This window comes from Bactrocera dorsalis, chromosome 5 (assembly GCF_023373825.1).
Source record: "Bactrocera dorsalis isolate Fly_Bdor chromosome 5, ASM2337382v1, whole genome shotgun sequence".
Classification (NCBI taxonomy): Eukaryota; Metazoa; Arthropoda; class Insecta; order Diptera; family Tephritidae; genus Bactrocera; species Bactrocera dorsalis.
The window spans coordinates 50,153,123-50,176,787 of record NC_064307.1 but is presented as its reverse complement, the minus strand read 5'-3'; the positions used below and the strand labels follow the sequence as shown (position 1 = coordinate 50,176,787).

The following is a 23,665-nucleotide window of genomic DNA, read 5'->3' as shown; positions in this document are numbered from 1 at the left end:
ATTTTAGACAGATTCTTCCTCAAAAATAATACAATTGCTAAGTATTTGGAATAATAGAAAAGGAGTGCAACCAAATACGAAGTGAAATAAATTATAACTGTCGATTGGACTCCAGTGGGTATTCCGATTAAAGAGCACTCAAACACTTCTCGAAATCAGTTATTCGTTGTTTTTGTTGGATTATGAACTTGTGAGGCACCCACTTTGCACAGAGCTTTCGCCTCTTTAAGTTTAGCAAATATTTTGTCATCGGTGGATTTCCCTGAGCCCAAATTCAACAGTATTTTCTCCAAAAAGCAATGATTTATTAACACACGAAATGCTTTATGATCCATTTTTTTGTAAACTAACACAAGTTGCTTCACAGAAATGCTATAACTCATTAACTAATAGTTATAATCCAACTAATAGAAATCATAGAAATGGTAGTAGTATTATCTATGTATCAGCCACAGTGAAGCGTGGACGGGTCCTCTAGTTAATATATAGTTAAAGATTTTGATGTGGGGATATTTGATTTAGAGAAAGTTGTAACTAATATTTAATGAATTTGGAAGAACAATATCTTATTGTATCCAGTAAAGTAAAAGGACGCATTCGAGTATCAGGTAATGTTGGTGCAATTTCTAGCTTCCGGGTGACTTTATCAGTGTATTTCTGAGTTATTTCAATGTAAAGAGAGAGTGTACGAGTATTTTGCTAATAACAATGTATCTTTGGATTTTAAATGAATAGATTTGGGTGAAAATTGACCTTAATGAAACCTTGAGAGTAATTTAATTTAATTAGAATGCGGCATGTTAATAGAGCAATTGAGGCTGATTTAGTATAATTTTCGCTTTGATTGTAATCCATTCCCAATTTCCTCGAACAATGAAGTTAACCCCTTTCGCTACATTTTTGAATAATGCCAATACCTGGAAGTATTTAGCCAACTCTGGTTCTTGCAAATTGCAAGATAATAAAATGTTCTTAGCCCTTCTATACTTGTTGTTATTATATTCAATTGCATTTATATTATTCAAACGTCCGACATAATAAGATTTATATATTTTTCCGCTGCTTTCTTGCGCATTTACAAGTATTTATTTTATATGTACACATTTGTAAATAAAAATAAAATAGAAATTCGAAGCGTGAGTTCACTCACGGAATTAAATATGTTGATGCTTATGATATATTCAATTTTTTCTGATTTATGTGTCGTATTTATTGCGCTTATACATATGTATGTATGTACCTACACTGTATGTAATATGAAACTATACATAAATATGTTTTGGCTTTATACAACTGAATATGATCAATTTTCAATTTTCTTTTCCTTGAGCATCTGAATTGATTAATAGCTTCCAATATCCTCTTATAAATGGAAACTAATGCACAAGTTTAATATGAATGTCTCTATACATATGTATATGTTTGTACTAGGGCGGTCTAATAATGGCTTAGTATCACCAAGCGGAATTACCTCTTTCTTCTTATAAACGATTGCCGTCATAACTTCAAACGGAATGCTTAGGTATAGGATTTTTGTAAAGATGGAAAAATATTTGTCGGTGATTGTTGTTTTTGGAAGGAAATCGCTCAATAAACTCAAAGTCCAAAGAAGAATTGGCGAAGAGAAAAACAGTCAGCTGTTTTGTATGCTACAAAATGCTACCAGATTGCGCCTATTTCAAGACTGAGTCGAGCAGAGAAGAAATTATATTGAGAAATAAATCATAAGTTTTCTGAATTTTTCGTTTTCCTTTTTTAAGCTAACTAGTACTTAGGGACTACCGTCGAATATAAATTCACAACAAAATATGGAAATAATATTGTCTGGAATCAGAACGTAGTCGTCTTTAAAGTAATCGAAAACCTATAAAGTGACGTAACAAAGTACCAAATTTAGATATAATATTGTAATTTGGTACAGGGGGTTGGAGTAAAAAGGGGCACGTGCGAGATAAAATTCTGAAAAAACTGGCGCGATCCCAAATAAAACTAAGCACAATTACTTGTTTGTGGAAGGGCTTAGTTTTGGAAATCAAACATAGTTTCATTGCTATATTTAAGTTCATACTAATAAAATGTTACCTCACATACCAGACGGATGACCGATAATCCTGATATTAATTTATGGAGACTAGGTCAAGTTTTTGACCGGAAGCTCTAAAATCTTTATATTAGGTATATGAGAGATAAAGGAAAGATTTACCTGATTTAAGTAATTTCTGGCACAAAAGATGTACTATTGTCAGGAAAGGACTATCCCTGAATGTCAATTATATACCTCACACATAGACCGATATTTGCCAAAAAGGTCAATTATAGCTACAAGAGTCCAAATATTCGACACCTAGGGGGTGGAACCGTTTCGATTATTAACATCCACTAGAGTTTTACGTGACACATATGATCGATAATATAAATATTGCATGACAGTTTCTTTGAGGTATGTCATCTCTAGTTTAGAAATTTCTAACCCGATCAAAATTGTTCAAGCCCCACATATCGAATTCGTGGAATACAGTTCGTATGGGATGTAATAGGGTAGAGTCATGCTTCTGGCTAAGCAGTTACAGTGTACTTAATTTCTACTATTACGTCCTCGTCTCGCACCCTGGAAACGTGCAAACTTGTATAACACGGCTAAAAGAGAGAAAGCTTCAGCCGAGCCACTCCAACATATTCGGTTTAAGGGTTCGGTTCACCAGAGATGCGGGCGTCAGTCTTGAATCAAGCGGCTCGCTATATAAATGTGTATAAATCTTTATACTACTCGCCAATCGAGGGTTATGCGCTGGGTTTGCTGGTTACCCGCCACGTATAAAGCACTTCCAATGAGGTAAGACGAAGACGAAGACGAAGCATATAAAGTTGCGCAAATTCGGTGTGGGATATGTGGTTGGAAAAAGACACAGTTATCGAGTCGTGGCATTCACTCCGGCTGATGAGTATCTAGCCATAGTGCACAGTAGAGCCAAATTTTTCAACATAACAATGATTTGCGAACACTATCCGACGAAAGAGAAGGACGACTTTGGGGATTTTAATGACAGAGTGGGAAAAGAGCAACAGGCCAAAATTCAGCCTCCGTGGCAAAACCTCTCCAAATGAGTTGAGACTGATCAATTTCGTAAGGGCCCGAAATATCGTTATCTATAGTACTAGATTCCAGCACAAGATAATTCATCAAGCTACTTGGCCGCCTTCAAAGGCTGGAATGCATGAATATGACGAGCTTAGAAGCTGGCCAACGGTAATGCTCGAAAATTCCATGAAAAGATGCGACGACTAACGGAAGGTTTCATGACCGGAGCATACACTTGTAGGTCCCAAAATGATGATCTAGTGGCTGATGTTCAAAGCCTACTAAAGTTATGGAGGGAACCCTTCTCCAGCCTACTGAAGCGCAATGAAAGTGTAACATCTGGAATTGGCGAACCCGATTCCCCAATTCATAACGATGGAATTGATATTCCATTGCCCGACTATGATTCGGTTCGAATAGCATTTACCTGCCTGAATTACTGGCAAAGCTATTGAAATGCGGCGGCGAAGACCTGAAAAGGCGCATACTTCTATAATAAACAAGAAAATCTTTATTTTTTCCCCCAAAAATACTTACGTAGGTTGGGAGAATAATTCATTAGGCTTCCACAATGCATCTTATAGTAGAAATTCTGCAACGGACTTCAATATTTATGAACTAAAGAAGATATAAACCAATTTTACTTCTTGCTGCATAAAACACCATACGTAGATGTTCAAAAATACATTATCTTTTATATATGACCTATTTTTACTGACATTAAACAAATAAATTCATTCGAAGTTTCGAGGAAAAACCCTGAAAATCAAATAAACGGTTCCAGCAAATTCATTTTCCTTGCCACTGGTATACATTCAGTACGTGAACTGCAAGAGCTGTAGGTGCCTACATACTTGACATCTTGATTGTATAAATACTTATTTTAGCAAATCGGTCAGTATGAGCGATTGCTCATTGAACTGTTGTTTGAGGTTAAACGCAGAAAATTGCCGAGACAAACAGACAAACTTTGCTGAATGGAAACCGCAGACGGCGGTCAAGAGACAATGGTGTACCCAAATATTTGCTAAGGGCCATACAATGTCTGCGTTGTGGTGCAAGCTCATAAAATATATACTATTACGAAGAAAAATAAGAAGCAAAATGTGCTAAAAACTAAGGGTGGTTGACGACTTGGCAGAAAATGACCTTGTCTCACGCCTACTGCGTTCGCCACGGTTTGCATTCACGTACATTGAAATAACTATATTATACCCTGTGGAAAAGTTATTTTACTCATAACTACACACTGTGTCGTTTATAAGGTTTGACGATACTCTAGATTCTATACTTTATTTATACTTCGTAAAACATTTATTTCCATGTACCTTCGCGCTTCTTTAGAAGACGCGATTACTTGACATAAACGCTTGTGACCGAATTTTCTTAAAACTATTAAAAGTTAGAGTCAGCGTTCAATTGTCTGCTTAAAAATTCCTACAGGGCGTTACAAAACTAAACCAATTCCGTGAACAATACTGTTGCCATTACGAATAACCAACACCAACAAAAAGAAAAACAATAACGAGAAGATGATAATGACGAAAGTGTGTGAGCGTGTTGCCGTAGCATACTTGCAGGCGTGAGACTATATTTGGGGTGGCACTTGCCTGTGTCTTATCAGTAGAGCTACTGGCAGTTTCTCCTACTTGTTTCACTTTGTTTTTTATGCCCATCGTTTGACATTATGATGACTTTTGTTCGCCACTGCAATGCGCGTTGTGGTGTTTATGAATAGCTGGTTGGTTGGCTGGTATCATAGTCAGTTTGTTTTCTTGACTTCTAAGAGGTGGTAAGGGCAAGTTTGTTCTGAGCTGCGCATATTGACTGACAACTTTACTTTCGATTGCTTTTTTGCATTTGCAAAATAATATATGAAAGAAAAATAAAGAGGGTCATGAATTTAATTTTGATTCCTTTTTGTTGTTTATATTATTGTGTTGTATGAGAAGAATAGCGGCCACAGGGCGTATGCTATTGAAATTAGTTTATACAAAAGTGAACGTGGACAAACACATCCCATACCATTTGCTATATCTGGTTATGGTAGAGAGAAGAGAAGTATCAACAAGAGTAAACCAGGATTTTTGAAAAAATTGTTAAAATCGGATTTTGTGGAAAATGTAACGTCACTCTTTCATATCAATTGAAGTAAATTAGGATTAGGATTATATAAATAATAAAAGCGGTTTGACACTTCTGTCCAATTCACATAGAACTTTTGTTTCGCTTTTTACCAAGCAATAGTCACCATTTTTATTGGAAAGAAACACTGAAGGCAAAGCATTCATTATGGCATACCCTTTATTTCTGTGCTTCATTGTTTCTTAATGAACCGTCACGCACAGCGAAGAAAGTTTTTTTATGAACAGTTGGTGATGAGAAAATTTAGCCAAAATTTTTAAAACTATCCTTTTCTTGACCGCGTATATAACTACTTTGTCCAGGTCAAGATGAAAATATCAAATCGCCTTAAAACACTAATATTGTACTTAAGATTTACGCACTTGCTATATCCAAAATTGAACAATGATCGCCTCCAAAAACTATTTGATTAATTTTTAATTCGCGTCATTTTCTACAATCATAACTGTACCGTTATGCCAAGACCATTAAATATATTATAGAGCGACAATATGTTGCCAACCATTTAATGGCTTAATGCATATGAAAGACCATTCACTTTGAACAATGCCGTTATAAATATATTTCAGGCAAAAATTCGTATCACACAAGCTTTGTAGCTACTTCCAACTGCGAGTTCTTTCCATAGAACGACATTTGAATCCCATTAGCTTTCTTTTCGTCGAAATGCATTGCCTAAATAGTGTTTCTGTATTGCATCTAGTCGCCCTAACACGCTCGATATTTTAAGGAACTCAAACGGTAACGGTGATTAAGTAGGTATATCATACGACTTATGTCGGTCCACGTTTTCCCTTGGTACCAAAACGATGAATATACTTATATCTATTTTTCAAAGTGACTTTAAACTACCGGGTTTTAGAATGGGTATAATTTGATTACTTAGTATCGTTTTTCATAGTGCAATTTTTTTCATTGTATTCAGTAATATTAAACGTCTTGAATTTATTGGTTTTGCCTTGGAACAACTTGAAAACGATAACAATTGTTTTAAAAAAATCATCTTCTCTGATGAGGCTCACTTTTTTCTGAGTGAAGCAGAAAATAATCAAAACTCTCGATTCTGGTGCGATGTAAATCCACAAATTATTTAAGGAACAACCATTACATTTACTAAAACTGACAGTTTGGTGTTGTTTTTGATCTGGTGGAATCAACGGTCCGCACTTCTCTCGAAAGGAAGTTGGTGGCACCGTTACTGTTGAAGGTGAATGATATAGACCAACCTTTTATGGCCGCAATTTTAAGAAGTTGATCTTGGCAACATCTGGTTCCAACAAGATGCAGCTACGTGCAACAACCGAATTATTGCTAGAAAAGTTTAGAAATTCAATTATTTCAAGAAATTGTGATTTAACACCATTGGACTACTTCTTGCGGGGTTATTTGAAGTCATTGATAATTAGCAATAAACCAGACTCTCTTGAAGCTTCAGGAGTCAATATTGAACGTACTTTCATCACTTTATTACGTGGAAAAAGTACTCTAAAATTGGGTTCAACGAATTGCTTCCTGCAAAAGAAGTCGTGGAGGCCATTTGAATAATGTTATATTCGGAATTTAATTGTATCGATTTTACGTCAGACGAAAGAAGAAACAGGTGAAATTCCTTAATAAATATTTTTTTTAAGAAATCATATTATTCTAGTTGGAAAACCCAGTACATACTCGTATTCATGGGGACTAAGTGAACACTTGACCTATAGCGTAATTACTACATTTCCGTACGAGCACGATCAACTTCCTTGTCTTAATGTATTCAGGATTATTATTATTCAATTCATTCTTGTCTACTTTGACTCGCTTTCTGCACTTAATATGAAAAAGTCAGTAACAGTAAATTCAATTTTGGACTATCGCAGTTAATTTCAAGAACAGTTGTAATCAAAATTAAGTGAGCTTGCAGACCAAGGGTTTTCTGCGTTAAGGGGCTATACCAGTGTGACACTTTCAAAAAATCGATTTTTTTGCTTTTTGGACAGTTCATGTTTTAAAAAATTTCCAGCGAAATCGGCAAGGTGGTACCTTGAATAGTTTTTGAACAGCAGCGTTCTAAGGAGCGACCGCTCACAGGTATAAATAGGAAAGTTGAAACTTTAAACGCGTTTTTCTCGAAACGACGTTTTTCAAAATTACTGCCATCATAACTCTCCGAAAAATTGGCCTATCGATCAAATTGAAACTGGGTATTCTCGAATATATGTACTATACAATGACCTACGATCGTTTTGATTGGTTGAAAATTGTCAATTTGCCATTAAAAAAACGGCACTTCTTCTCAGAACTACGCTATTTTGTTAATTTTTGATATTTCTCAAAAATTGTAGGTCATTGTATAGGAAATACCTTCAACTTTAATAACCTTTTAGATTTGTCTTGTTTCAGCTACTCGTTCGGCCGGATTTTTTTTTTGCACCTCCGAAGACAGCACATAGCCCCGTTATTTCTCAATATTTTTGTAAACAAAATTTTAAAATATAAGTAGGTGAAAATAGATCTTATTATGTCCAAAGTACTTCCAAATATTCGATCGAGTTCTTTCATTTAAAAAATTCACGATAATCACCTATTTTTTCATGGGTTACACTGGTATAGCCCCTTAAGCTACATTGAACAAAGGCGTCATAATGTCAGCGACTATTTGATTAACATTTACTTTAGATTCAAACTAAGTATGGTATTTTGTATTTTGTCACTTAGATTCATTTAAGTGTGAGTTTTTGACTCGTGAGTAAGCACAGTGAAAATTTGATGAATCATAAATAATTGAATAACCAACATTTTGTCAATTTATGCTGTTTAAATTTATTTAAAGAGAGGTTTTTTGACGCGATATTGAGCAAAATACCATATACAGTATACTCTCGAAAAGTAAATCGATTGGTATTTTGGGTAATTTACTTTTTCGAATAATTTACTTTTCCAAATATATACATAAATTATCTGTTTTTATAATATTAAATGCATTTTTAAACTTAAAAAATTCATTCATTTATTTGCTTCAATAAAACATATGGATTTACATGAAAAACATATGTATTTATTATGAAGAGAAAAAATTTTGAATATTCTTTTGTTTTTTTTCTTTTGCAATATATTTTCTGACCATTTACATATGTACATATCTCAAAGTTTATTTACTAAACAGACGCGTTAAACAACAGAGTAAGTGTTTTTGCAACATCGTAAAAAACTTTGCTTGCTTCGTTTCGAATTTTTTATCACATTCTCTGAAAAGTAAATTAAAAAATTTACTTTTTCGAGGTGCATGTGTAATCTTAAAGGTGATTTACTTTTCCGCGATTATTTACTTTCTGAGAATTTACTTTTCGAGAGTATACTGTACTGAAGATATACACTTTTTTGAAGGTTCAATAAATTGTATCAATTAAATTTTTTATTTTATATTATGTTTTCGTAAATATGTGATTTCAGTTAATGTACAGTAATTGTTAAGTTGCATAAAAATAGTGAAACTATATCTTCAAAAGCAAAAAAATTCAGGAAATCTTCTTTAGCAGTCCACAAGATATTCAAGAATGCGAATCGAATTGGTTTCCACAGAAAAGCCTAGAAATATTTACGTGTTGATTCCTGCATAATAAATATTTCTAAGGTGAATAGATTTTATTCCGATTCGAAAATTAAGACTCTGATGGGTGCACCTAGATTTTTCCTACGATTCGCAGGCGCAAACAAATGGTTAAATTTACTACAACAAACTACACAAAACTACAAGGCGCTTTCCAAAGTAAACAGGACTTAAAACAAAAAAAAAAAAACACAGAACAAATGGTTTATTCGGCAAAATCAATTTATTTTATTCAAATAGTCTCCTTCTGCTTCAATACAGCTTTTTGCACGGTCCAAAAGCATGTCGAACGAGCGTTTTAGCTCGTTGGCCGGTGTGGCCGCCAGTATGCCGGTGCACGCCTTTTGAATAGCCTCTTCGTCGGCATAACGCTTTCCTTTCATGGGCAAATGCATTTTTCCGAAAAGGAAGAAGTTGCACGGTGTCAGATCAGGTGAATACGGGGAGTGGTTAATGGTTAAAATGTCATTTTTGGTCAAATAATCGTCCTTCAAATGTTGGACTCTAAACAATTCTTGGTCGTCAGTCAATTTGTGCGGAACAAACCGTGTACTACCCTTTCGTAAGCCCCAAAGTTCAGTCAAAATGCGATAAGTCGATGTTTTGGAGATGTTCAATTCCATTTCCATGAATTTCAATGATGATTTCGTCTGATTTTTGGTGAATTCAAGCACAGTTTCGATGGAATTTCCGGTGTTCACGGATTTTGATTGGCCTACATGTTGATCGTCATTTGTGTCTTCTCGACCACTTTGAAAACGTTGAAACCACTCGTGCACTCTGCTACGGAATAGGCAATCATCGTCATAAACTTGTTTCATCAATTGAAACGTTTCGGCAAAAGTTTTAGCAATTTTAAAACAAAATTTAATGTTGGCTCTTTTTCGCACCAATGACACAAACATACTGATACTTAAAATGCAATAACTTCACTTCCAATCAATGAAATGTCATGAAATTCACTGAACAATCAATAAAGATAGCAGATTCTAACGCACCAGTCGACATATGGATGACGCCGCCAGTGGGCGCTGGATTCAAAAAGTCCTATTTACTTTGGAACGTACCTTGTATGTTCGCTTAATTTTGATACATTATATTTTCATTTCTCTATGCTTGTTTATTTCATTGCATTTCGTTATTATTAAAATATTATAATTTAAGTTCCAACTTATAGTAAGTTTAATAATTAAGTCGAAATGAATTTAATAAAAGCTATGCTTAAAGCAAAAATATATGTCCTTGAGTTTTTCTTTAACCGATTGATCGACTTAATGAAGCAAATTTATATTTTCATATACATCTGGTAAATATGTGTTCCACCTCTATTCAAATTATGCAAACGTATTTAATTTAATTTTGACTACTTTTTTCACAATTATTTACATATTACAGAGTTCCCACTTTCATCACTCACACGTCTCATTTTTCACTCGTTACTATTAAGACATTCACCATAAAGCACTAGATATGTGTGCATACATACACATATGAATAATTAATAACTTCTTAAGTAATCCTTTGGCAATTGTTAACACATCCCTTCGATAAAGAGTTTCTAAAACGAAGACACTATTGTTTCAAGCCACTTGCATCATTGCTATTTATAAATAGTACTTTGGCTTTTGTTTGCTTATTTAAGCATTTCCTCTTGAGATGGTCTCATGCCTCAACCCTAAAAAACGTTTGTTTTGGTGCGAAACGCGGAAAAAATGAATAAACAGTTACATGTTCGTTCGCTACATAATCCCACAGATGAGTGCACACATAAGTGGGCGTTTATATTCAATTTGCTACGCATAAACGCCTATGCTTATGCAATGAAGAGCAGCATTTTTCCCTCAGCAGGCTTGTTTATCCCCTTTTTCAACTGTATTCTGCTGCAGTTTAACCTAATAATCAACGCATCAACAAACAATGTTGTGATTTTTCATTTTTGTTGTCCCCGCACTCATTTGTATTCGCCCAACACAGTCATACACACACACACACATACATCAGGCATACACTTAATCCGTGCCGCATGCAAGGGTAGTAGCAAAACTTTTATTGAGTCTTATTAGGGGATGTTTATTTACGTCGCCTTCTTAATTTGTTATCTGCGTACAATTGGCAACGTTGATTTGACAGTTGCCGTATTCTATATTTCGTCGCGCTAAGGCTTAATAAATATGTTCGAGCTCATGTTATAGTGATTCAAAAGCAAGTGCCGTAATTAATTAGGAGTGAAGAAATTACTGTCAACGAGATGGTTTCCATCTCTGTTCTATTGTTTTCCGTTTCTTTACTCACACAATGAGTATGATCTGTAATGTGATGTCAATTTTAAATCAATTTGTAAATAAAATAGAATGTTAATAGACTATATAAACAATCTAAATTTTTCCTAACTTCGGAGACAATGTTTATACTCTTGTAACATCTTAATCGTTTTGTTGGCATAAGACTAATCGAAATATACTATATGGAGTTATTCATACATATATAAACGATCAGGTTGACGAGTGACTTTCTCTCTGGCCGCCGGTGCAAACGATACTTGAGTAAAAATTGAGAAATCTGTAAGAAAATTGATACATATGTATGTATGTTCCTTGCCACCAAAGAAGGGTCGGTATTGCATGGGCGGAATAGAACCTTTGTCACGCCCATAAAACTTCATTAATCTAAAACCATAAACCACAAAAGTACCATAACTAATCGTCGCAATAAGATACAAGGCTGTTATTAAGTAACGGGTGATTTTTTTGAGGTTAGGATTTTCATGCATTAGTATTTGACAGATCACGTGGGATTTCAGACATGGTGTCAAAGAGAAAGATGCTCAGTATGCTTTGACATTTCATCATGAATAGACTTACTAACGAGCAACGCTTGCAAATCATTGAATTTTATTACCAAAATCAGTGTTCGGTTCGAAATGTGTTTATCGACAAATTTTGTTCAGCGATGAGGCTCATTTCTGGTTGAATGGCTACGTAAATAAGCAAAATTGCCGCATTTGGGGTGAAGAGCAACCAGAAGCCGTTCAAGAACTGCCCATGCATCCCGAAAAATGCACTGTTTGGTGTGGTTTGTACGCTGGTGGAATCATTGGACCGTATTTTTTCAAAGATGCTGTTGGACGCAACGTTACGGTGAATGGCGATCGCTATCGTTCGATGCTAACAAACTTTTTGTTGCCAAAAATGGAAGAACTGAACTTGGTTGACATGTGGTTTCAACAAGATGGCGCTACATGCCACACAGCTCGCGATTCTTCGGACAACAATTCATCTCAAGAAATGGACCCGTAAGTTGGCCACCAAGATCATGCGATTTAACGCCTTTAGACTATTTTTTGTGGGGCTACGTCAAGTCTAAAGTCTACAGAAATAAGCCAGCAACTATTCCAGCTTTGGAAGACAACATTTCCGAAGAAATTCGGGCTATTCCGGCCGAAATGCTCGAAAAAGTTTCCCAAAATTGGACTTTCCGAATGGACCACCTAAGACGCAGCCGCGGTCAACATTTAAATGAAATTATCTTCAAAAAGTAAATGTCATGAACCAATCTAACGTTTCAAATAAAGAACCGATGAGATTTTGCAAATTTTATGCGTTTTTTTTTAAAAAAAAAGTTATCAAGCTCTTAAAAAATCACCCTTTACTATGAATTATATCAGGGAAGGACATCTATTTGTAAAAGTGGGTGATGAATTCCGATACTTTGACGTACTACATATTAAAACAGATCTCAGATATATCATATTTGACGATGTTTTGAATATAATCTTCGTGTCTATATATAACTATATTCTGCAGTTATAAAACTATCTATAATCTATAATATAAGCTTATAAGACACAAATATTATTTTAAGCCATTTACTAATTTTTTAAAACAAACTTTTGCCAACACTCAAAGATATTTCCTCGACTTTGAAGCTGGCAAGTTGGAAGAGTATGTATTCAGTTGCCCCAAACTTAGCCCTTCCTTACATATATATAATTGATGAATCACCTAATTTCAAGAAAGACACTCAAATCAAATTTTGTGCTTTCGAAAAGTGTGAATAAAAATTTTGCCAGTACCGTTAGAAGAAATGGATGAAAAAATTAAATATAGAAACTATTCAAATAAAGTCTCGCAAATTTTCTCATTTCCTATAAACTGTAAAAATGTCCATGAAAATCGTACATTCAGTAATGTTCTACGAATTGAGCTGTGCTATAATTTTACTACCTAGTAGCTGTTCAATTTTAAAAATGACATAAATACATGTGCGCAGTTTTATTTATTTAAATCTTTACTTTTTCTAAAAGTTTATTATTACAACTTAGCCTTCTTAAGTACATGGTTACAATTAAGTTTGTGGCTAAACAAAATATGAATTTTGACATAAATACGACGAATGGAGGAAAATAAAAAAGTTGGCAATAAATGTATAACTTCTATAAGGTTTTATGACCAAATTTCAATAAATCATGTCATCAGTTAAAAACTTTATGATTCTCGCAATCAAATTTATAAAATTTACATTTACAGTTTACATATGAACAACATTTAAAGTATTTAATTTTAAATTGCAACTTGTAAGCACTTTGGAGTAATAAGTCTTAGCAGCTAAAACATACTTACATACACTCAGTAAAAATACGAGTGGGATTACTTACGCATACGCTAGCATTTACATTTTAAATAATAGTCTACATAGCCGGTTCAGCAACCACCGCAATGGCGGTATTGCCCATGGAGCTCCCACCAAATCTTAAAGGAGTTGGTCAAATAATATTGGGCGGTGCTTGACTGCCCGCGGACAGTGCCAGCGTGGGTGAAGATTTGGCTGATTTAATGCCACAACCGTATGATGAAGCGATGCTGCCCGTACCGTTGCTGCTGGGCGATGACGGCGGTCTCTCAGGGCTAAGGAGCGGTGCGCATCCGAAGTATCGCCATGGATGATATAGACTGCCGGCGTACATGGCTTGTAGACGGGCCTGCAAATCGAGTGCTATAGTTGGATCCAGAGGGTAGTGGGGTAGCGCTGTCGCTGCCGGAAAAGCGCCAGGTATATGTCGTGACGGCATATTCAACGACAATTCTAGAGGCGTTGCGCCAAAACCATACTTGGCCGCATTGACAATATGATGATGACTTGTGGGCGAATGTTGTTGATGATGGGCAACTACCACTGCCGCTGCAGCTGCGGCTGATGTGCCCAGATGGGTATGTTGCGACTCCTTTTGTGAGCCATTCACGCCGGAGCTAGACACAGGCGATTTATTGAGTGTCTTCGGCTTGCGACGCGGCCGGTATTTATAGTCGGGATGCTCCTTCATGTGTAACGCTCTGCAAGAGAGGAAATATGTATTAAAATTCGATATATGCGATTAGAGGCCAAGTGGTTGGCGGCACTTTGATGTGAATGGAAATAATGAACATACAGACACATACATAAGTATGGGAATATAGTTTCATAAATTATTGCAGTTGTAGGCGTAATAAAAGGGTTGCAACGCAAACACCAAAGAAATTGAAAGTTTTTATCAAGAAAATGCATTAACTATGTCATAACTTCTATTTATTGAATATATTTTTTATCAAAGTCCCAAACAGTTAAGTACTCATATCTGTTTATATGTATAGTGTATATGTACATGCGCTTGTGCATGAATGTGTGGTTGTTTATAAAAATCAAAAGTATTTCATTGTTGTGATGACCGACAATCAACCATTGTTGGTGCGGCTATGAGCGCGCTTTATTCTCCCTTCATTCATTTGTCAATTGATAATAGCACCAATTACAATTCAAACAATTACTGCCATTCTTGCCCGATAATTCCTTAATACCCACTCATTTCATATCACTTCTTCTTTAATCAATATGGCTATTTACTTAGGTAACATAATAAAATATGTACAGAGTGTCGTATTTTCATATAATCATACATACAAGTAATAACGCGTAAGATGGGTCACTTTCGACGCACAACTTGGCGGATTTTGGGCCGAGCTTCGTTCTTAAATTTGACTTGGTGTGAGCTTCTTTATCTGTTGGCGGGTCATAGGGTTGATTTTAGGAAACATTTTTGACGTTAATTATTTAATAAACTGTCTAGAATTAGTAGTTTTACATTAAAAGTTTATTGATTTTCTTATCCTAGTGAACACAAGAGTTACCGAGTTGTGCACACGCACTCAACCATCACCTTTTATATAGTTTTATACATTTGAAAACACAACACATACAAAAACATTGTACTCAAGGGAATCTTAGACGTTTTATTATTTTCTCAAACTGATTTGCTTATCTGTTCATCGATAACACTTCAGGTATCGTGCTCGGTCGCATTAAGCACACAACACCTTTCGGTCTCACAATGGCAACAATGCCAGCAACAGCAATCAAACAATGTGTTTCCTTGTTTGCGAATGAAATGTTATATTATATTTACACTGGCTTTACCGGTCCCGCCGGGTACGCATATAATCTCGTCGGAAAGAGTCTTGGGGAACATCGTTGGCCGATCGGCAATGGTCGACCTTTTAAGTTTGGATATTGATTGTCGAGCGACTGTGCCTTTGAACTGAAGTACATTAATTAATTTATTATTTAAGCGACTGTGCCTTTGAACTGAAGTACATTAATTAATTTATTATTTATTATACATACATATATATTTGATTCGGTCGTCATGTGTTCCTGTGGAATCTGGTCGCCTCAGGCATGTGTAGAAATAAGCAAGCGAGTACAATATAAAACCAAAGTCCTTAGTTTTTGGAATTATTGTGCACAATCTTGAATTTTTGAATTTAATTACCATTCTTTAGTTTTGTTCTACCTGTGGCTTCTAATCCATTTATATTCACCTTTTATATGGTTCCCGGTGGCTCACTGGAGTCACTAACACTGCTTTATTTTAATTGATTGTACTTAACATAAAAAAATATAATAATAATATAGCTCAACAAGCATTCAAAACTGGTAAAATATACTATGACAACAGATAAGAAATATAGGAAATCGAATTTTGAACGAAGGTCTTTCCTTTGTCAATATCACCATTCGATCATCATCTAAAGTTAGTATTGTATAATACTATGAGAGCATATACAAAGAAGACATTCAATGCTTTAATATTCTTAATGTATAATACCTATATGGAAATAAGAAGAAGATAAAAAACTACTGTTAGTAGTTAAAATTTAACTACTTTGCTACTACTGATTCCTTTTTTCTCGTCATTCGTATTCGAATATTGACAACTTCGTGGTATAAATAGGAAAACATTTGTGCTAAAAACAAAGAATCTTTAGTAAAAATAGTATATTTCAAAACATAAGTATGTGTTCAAAATTCATTTAAGAATAATTCGAATATTAGCAATTGTTTTTGATTGCTACAATTTAGTCAAAGAGGAACGATAACACATTGGCGATGAACCACGAGCAGGACGGCCATCAAGATCAACTGATGATCAACATGTCAATAAAATAAAGGAATTGGTGCTTGGGAATCGACGATTAACAGTCAGAGATCTCACTGGCATCGTTGGAATCTCGAAAGGATCAGTGAAAATCGTTTTGAAATATCATAGGGCCCTAAGAAAAGTGAAAGCCCGATTGCCTCCAAAATCACTAAATTTCTTCGAAAGCAGCGTCGCCTTAACGTCTGTGAAACAATCTTTTCCAACTGAGGTCAGAATTATGGATATTATCCGACAACTCTTGTTTTTTACCCCACAATAATGTACCGTCGCCTACTGCATTGATTCTTCGTTAGTTTTTCTCTAAATGTTCAATAAATTTCGACGGAACGACGGAAGATTAGAAAAAATGTTGTCACAAGTGTATTGGAGCCAACAGGTATTACTTCGTTACATATTTTGAATAATAAATTAAGAATTTCAAAATTATGAGAAAAATTCTTACTATTTTTGCTCATAGTAGTAAAAGGGGTTTTCAATAGGGCACTACAAACGTAGGCCGATAGGGAGAGCAAACGAAGCCATTTTTTGCCGCTCTTTTGACATTTATCTTCCGTAAGGTTTGCCATTTCATCATGGTAAGATATACGATCCAACAAAGAGTCGAAATTATTAAAATTTACTACCGGAATTCGGTCTGCGTCTGAACTTCTGCAAGCGTGCCCGTGGTGTCCACGCAAGAGAAAAGAGTTCCATACATAATGACAGTAAAGGCAATAAAGAATTTCACTGATATCCCAAACTGTTTCTGTTTTAATTAAAAAAAAGACTTTTGTAGCGCTCATATTGAAAAACCCAATATATGTACATAAGTAGGTTATGACGTTTTCAGAGTGGTTTATATTGGTTTGCAATATCGATATTAAGGTGGAGATCGTCCTAAATTTACATTATATGATTCTTCGTCAAATGTTAAACGGCTTCTTCGTTCATTGCTGAACAGCTACTTTCATTCCTTTGATTGAATATATGCATGAGTATACATACTTAGATATTATAGATATATATATTTTGGTACGATGTTAACATTTTCACACATCACTCAAGCAATCCTATCTGGAACTAATTACCTTCACATACATACATATGTACATACGGATGCTGAGATTATGAAAAATTGTATATTTTTATCTTTAGTTCTTCTTTTATTGATACTATTGTTTATTTTCCCCATAATATGAGTGTAATAACTCAAATACAGAGGAAGTAACGAGTTTTGCAAAAAATCTTCTTCTTTACTGGCGTAGAAACCGGTTATAAATTCCAGTCGTTGGGCATGCTTTCGTCCGACCATATTTTACAAAGAAGCAGATGCATGCCTCTTTATTAATTATACTACTTGTATATTGACAACAGTTTGCTCAAAGGCTCGAAGAAAATTACTCAATCCATATTTAAGAAATAAATTCAAAAAAGTCTATTTTTTACTTTGAAACCCAACCGCTCTCATAAGACAAATATGAGAAAAATATGCAAATTATGTAGGAATTGAAGTTTTAAGTTATGTGGTTGGTTTGCAATTAAAAACAGATCCTATGGTATTATTTTCCAGGTTTGCTCACGCTGTTCGTACTCTGTTTCGACCGGGTATTTTCAGATCCATTAGACCATTCTAAGAAGTATGAAGCTAAAATGAAATAGCAGTTAAATCTGCATTTAAGAATGAAGCTAATTTTTATCACTAAATTATTTGTAAAAGGCTGTCATTGTAGCAATCCAATCCGATCAAAATTTAATTGTTTACTTGCATGTGGAATGTCCATGCAACAACTGTAATACATCATTGCCGCGGCTAACAAAGCGCATAGTGAAGCATTTACCATTTTTAGCAGCTCGGAAAGAACCGAAATGAAGTGCTCGAACAAATAAGTCAGCGTCATTTAGACAAACCGTAAACTCAATAAGATAAAAATGTCAAAATTTATATGCATATTTCATATAATATATTCATACATCCATTTTATTCAACTCATTAATTATAAAATTTAACTGATTGCTTTCTTATAATCGCAATGAATCAATTTATTATACTTGCGCTACTACTAGAGTCAAAAACTGAATGCGCAATTGCGACAATTTGCATTTTATAATTTAATTAAACTGCTGTCCAACCACACATCCATACTTCACACATGAAGACAGGAGCTCTTTCAAAAAGAATAGATAAATAATGAAAATTTAGTTAACACGACTTTATCATATGCAAACGAAACGGACCGAAATGATAATGTCAAAAATTTGTGTCATCCATATTCACCAATTACTGAAGCGTCTTTAAGGTGATTTTATTTACATACATACATACTTATGTGTCTACATATGTAAATATGTAGCTGATCGACGCTTCCGATAGTCCAGCGAGTGGAACAGATATCCGTATGAATAACGGGAAGGCTTGGATTCACGTCAACACTTTATGACAACTGACAATCGCGTACAAATATTATTAATAAACAAAATATACATAATTAATTATAATATTGAGATTGGGGTAATGACAGTTGAAATGGGACAGTTGCGTAAGTTATACGGTATTGTATGTTTGTACGCATGGTACTCTTCTCGTTCCAACTATAAGCGAATTAAAGGGTCACTCGATAAGATCTGCGGGTGATCCAGCTCGAGAGCTCTTTCAAATTGTGCTATCTTTTTCGTAGTTTACTTAATCATATTTAAATATTTCATGTACAAGTGTTTGGGGAACCTACTCAATACAGTGGAACTCACGATAGGGCATGGTAGGGAATCTGTCAGTGGCGACAGATGAAGAACAAGATAATCAAAATTGAAGTGTTTGCACAAATTTAAGTTAAAACCCAACAAATATTTTTTTATTATTTCTGTAGTTTAAGGCAAACATTTTATAAAATCGACACGTTTAGCAACAGTTCCCCATTAACTTTTTATGATTGTTCAGGTTGTTTTTTGTTATGACAAGGTGACTACTAAGTAGTTTACCAGACGTTTAGACACCAGTTTACAATTTTTGTTGCATTCTATAACTGATAACTACTACCCTAAAAACCTCATTGCTAGCGAAGATGGCAGAACCTGAGGGCTCTGTACTCATATACAAATATACTTATACACACACAAACAATGTACAGGTAATTGGAAATGAACGCTGAAAATTCGTTTATCGAAAAGTTTGGAACTACCTTGCGATGAGCCGTCAATTTCGATTTTAGAAGATACTTCTTGAGAGTTAGCTTACTCTGATTTAGGTCGTTCGATTAAAAATGAAATTGTTTATCAAGGAAATGTACCAGAGTAGAATAAAAGTCTCTTTGAGGGAGAAAATCGCAAATTGCTAAATAAATAAAACTCGTATTAGAAGTGATAAGGAGCAAGAGTAATGTCAACTATTCGTTAAATAATGAAGACAAATACAGAAAATATGTGTATATGTATATAAACACACGAAGGTGAGTATTATGCCAGTGTGTAGGTATGTACATACATATGTGTTTATTACTTTGTGGGAGGTTAGGAACAATAGCTGTCGTTGTTAATGCGAATTCTCCGTTAACTGCTCAATCAGGGCATGACAGTTGCCTTTTAAAATCTCAATTCGCAACGGTTCTTCATCAACAACGCCGTCGTCGATCTGCCCACATATGTATGCATGTATGTGCCTAGAGCTTTATGGTATGCGTGCCAATGTACATCCAAACGTACAATTGCAAGTGTATAAGTAGCTTACCGTAAACGCTTTGCTTCATCGATGAATGGTCGCTTTTGTCCCTCGGTAAGTAATTTCCACTCGGCACCCAAACGTTTGGAAATCTCTGAATTATGCATTTTTGGATTGTCCTGCGCCATTTTGCGTCGCTGTCCGCGTGACCAGACCATGAACGCATTCATTGGCCGCTTAATATGGTCGTTTTGTTGCTGGTGATGATTGTGATGGTGCGACTGATGTGGGTGCTGGTGTTGCTGATTTGAATGTTGTTGCGAGTTGAACGCAGCATTGGCGGTTGATAATGAGGAGTTCGCAGCTATATTTGTATGTTGCTGATGATGGTGGTGTTGTTGTTGGTTGTGTTGATGATGAGGCTTGTGCGGCATCGTCATTGCTGCGGTTGTAGCCACCATCGTCATGTTAAGCGCGTCCGATCCAGTTAGTTGTGGCGACGACTCTCCACCACTACTAATTTCGCTACTACTGCGACTGCTGCGGCCACCATCACCATTGTGCAATCGCGACCGGTAGTCTGTGGGTTGTTTTTGTTGCTGCTGTTGAAGAATTGTGGACATACTCGTCATTTTTGATCCTTAACTTGATGGCCGCTTTAAAACTGATATTAACTGTTTCTATTTATACACCGTGTTTTGGAAATTGTTCAGGTTGAGACACGTTTTATAAGAATTTTGAGTTCTGCTTAAAAGATATTACGTATGGCTTTCTGCTACACCTGAAATAAAAAAAAAAATAAATTTAATGCCAATTGATGACTATACTATAGTTATAATATCTGATAATCTGTGAGATATATTATTAAAATTCGGCTATAAATCTGTATTCTTATATAATAGTATGTCAAAAGTGGATTTAATGGGGTCAATACTTCCATATTCGAACTTCCGTATGACTTTATACCGAATGTATCGGCCAATATGTGGATTATCTTAATGAAATTTTGAGAGCGCATTTCCCCAATAATACAAGGTGGCGCAAAAATAATCTTCCAATGTTTTTTGGCTGCAATTATTTTAAAAAATTAAAAACTTTGATTTTGCTTGTGGATTATTTTTATTTGGTCTTTTAAACAAAACACCGCACAAAAAGAATTTTGGAGCGGTGAAATCAGGGGACCTTGTCGGCCAATACAAATCTCCAAAACGGGATTGTGGCTCGTGCAGTGTGTGCCGTTGCACCGTCCTGTTAGAAACACATGTGGCGGCAAAAAGAATTCGTTGATCATTGCTCTGTAGCGCTCACCACTCACATTAATCGTTTGGCCCGCGACGTCTTCGAAGAAAAAAGATCCGATGACTCTTCGTGGGTTAAACGCGGATTTTCAATGCCCCAGAAGCGTAAATTTTGCTTATTTACGTACCCGTTAAGATGAAAATGGGCCTCATCACTCATAATTATTTTTGATGAAAAATCAAATGTTTGGTTGGTGGTGATTAAGGATGGCTTGAGTGTATGTTAGACGCGATTGGCGATCAGCAGCTGACAGCCGATGCACGGTCTGGACTTTGTACGGAAACATCTTCAAATTTTGTACCAAAATTCGCTGTAAACACCGTCGACTGATACCCATTTGCGTGGCACCTCGTCTGGTAGATGTCAACCGCGCTACCATGACATCTTCGGCAACAACAGCAATATTCTCTGCAGAACGGCTACTTCGGCGTCTGACACACCTGGCAGCATCTCGAGTTGTGCCAGTCTCTTCGATAAAATCGTGTAAAAGCTTGACATAACCCCATATAACTAATATCAGCATTTTCAAAAATCTTGTTGACTTTACTCCTTATATATTGTTGACGATATGTAATATACTTTCATGAGTATCTATATATGTATATGGTAATGCCAAAAATAGATAAAAGCGGCTCAATATTATCCATATCTTCCATATACCTAATATAAAATTTTAAAACCTCTGGCTGACCTTGTACCACATATATCGATCAATTTGGGTTGAATTCCCTTAGTAAGTGCGCAATTTAGTTCTGGATATTCTAACAGGTTAAACTCTTATTTGTCTATGATATATACCAAAATCTATATCTTGCATGCATGAGTTTCCGCATGACACTAAGCATCAAGTATGCGTTGGTTTCACAAACTCTCTTAACATTCCTCTCCCAATGGTCCGAACCTGTCGAGAACAGCACGCTTCTTTGGCTTACCGTTAACGGATTTCGATGACAGTTAATGTATTGCTTGTCTTCCAGCAGGATCTGTCTAATCGTTGCAACAACAAAAACTGTTAATATCTAAGATCTTTTAGCAAAATTAACAGAAGGTATAATATTGGAAACAGTGTTACCAATTTTGGGGGTTTTCATTTAAATTTGGGATTTAAGAGAGATGGGATTTTTAGGGCTTTCATATTTCTAGATGTATTTTCAGGCGCTTTCTTTATTTTGAATATAGATTTTTTTTACTGAAAAGTTCTAAAAATAGTTACAGATTACCGAATTGATACACTTCTATTATTTTCTAACAAGTGATAACATTAAACTTACTAAACTATTTGAAAATCTATTTTTGTGATACAAACATTTATTACATCGACTTGATATTTAGAGAAATTTGTGGATTTGGAACTGATTCAGTTTAATTCCAAAAATCATCTGAAGTACACAACGTCAAAGTATTTTTCATGATATGGCACATAAACTCGCTTGGAAACTTATCGGCGGCTAAAGGAAAATATACGAATTTTCTTTGTTGTTTATCAGAGCAGATTAAAAAAATAGCTTTCAGACAACTTCTTTATATTAAAACTAATTGCTGTATTACATCGAAAAGGGCTACCTCTTAGGTAAAGCCTGATATCAAACCAATATATAGTCATATCAACAATCGTAAAAATAACGCGGATTCTAAGCGGCATCAATTAGTAGTAAGCCATGGTCAAATATTTCCAACTCAGCAGATTTTTACTATGAAATGAGTTTATAATGATTTAGGCGCAGGAGGCGGTAAGCGCTTTGAAAATGCCTGGAACTCTTACTGTCATTTGTCACTGTATCTATTTCAATTGTTGAAAAATAAGTTACGTAATTGACTTTCAATTGAGATGTTGCAAACATGATGATGGTTTGAAGCACGTTGTAACGGAATGGTGGATCGCGTTCAACCTCTTGATATAAATCTCATATTCCTAATATAATCAATGCCGACCATCTGGTTGACGTTTTTCACTTCAAATCAATATATTAAATTTAGTCTCTTCAGTAGAGTTTATATCCGAAATATGTATCTCATTTAAGTATGATTTTAATATAATTTTCGCTGACGGAAACTAAAATATCGTAATAAAGTTAAGCGAAACTATGGCCTATAACATAAGTTAAAAATATATACGTTTGATTGCAATCCAATCAGGATTACGTCGAACAATGAGTGTTGAACTCTGTCGCAACATTTTTTAAAATAAAGTTTTGCCAACTTTGGTGAATTTAATCCATGCACGATGCAAAGGAATAAAATATTTGATTACACTCGAACTAAACGCTTCCTTAGTTTTTTTAGGGTCTTACGATTCTTACAAAGTAGACGCTCAAAGCCGAGCCGAGCGAAAAGCTGATTTCGGTCAGAACTGGTCGATTTTAGGCATGTACTTTGCCAATATACTGTTCTGTTATGTTATTTTTCGTTGCAGTTTCTTTTTACCGCAAAGGATTTAGTTCGAACATC

General features: G+C 35.2%; 1 protein-coding gene across 2 annotated transcripts in view; it reads right to left on the bottom strand.

Moving 5' to 3' along the window:
• Positions 1-13,072: 13,072 nt before the first annotated feature.
• Positions 13,073-23,665, bottom strand: part of LOC105223993 (transcription factor Sox-14) — a 28,495-nt gene continuing 17,902 nt past the window's right edge. For both annotated transcript variants that reach the window (XM_049457569.1, XM_049457568.1), the window contains exons 2-3: positions 19,988-20,699; positions 13,073-14,146 (exon numbers count right to left, since the gene is read on the bottom strand). In XM_049457569.1, the coding sequence (XP_049313526.1) occupies positions 13,579-14,146; positions 19,988-20,550 (1,131 nt within the window). In that variant the 5' untranslated portion in view covers positions 20,551-20,699 and the 3' untranslated portion in view covers positions 13,073-13,578. The remainder of the gene's footprint in view (positions 14,147-19,987; positions 20,700-23,665) is intronic.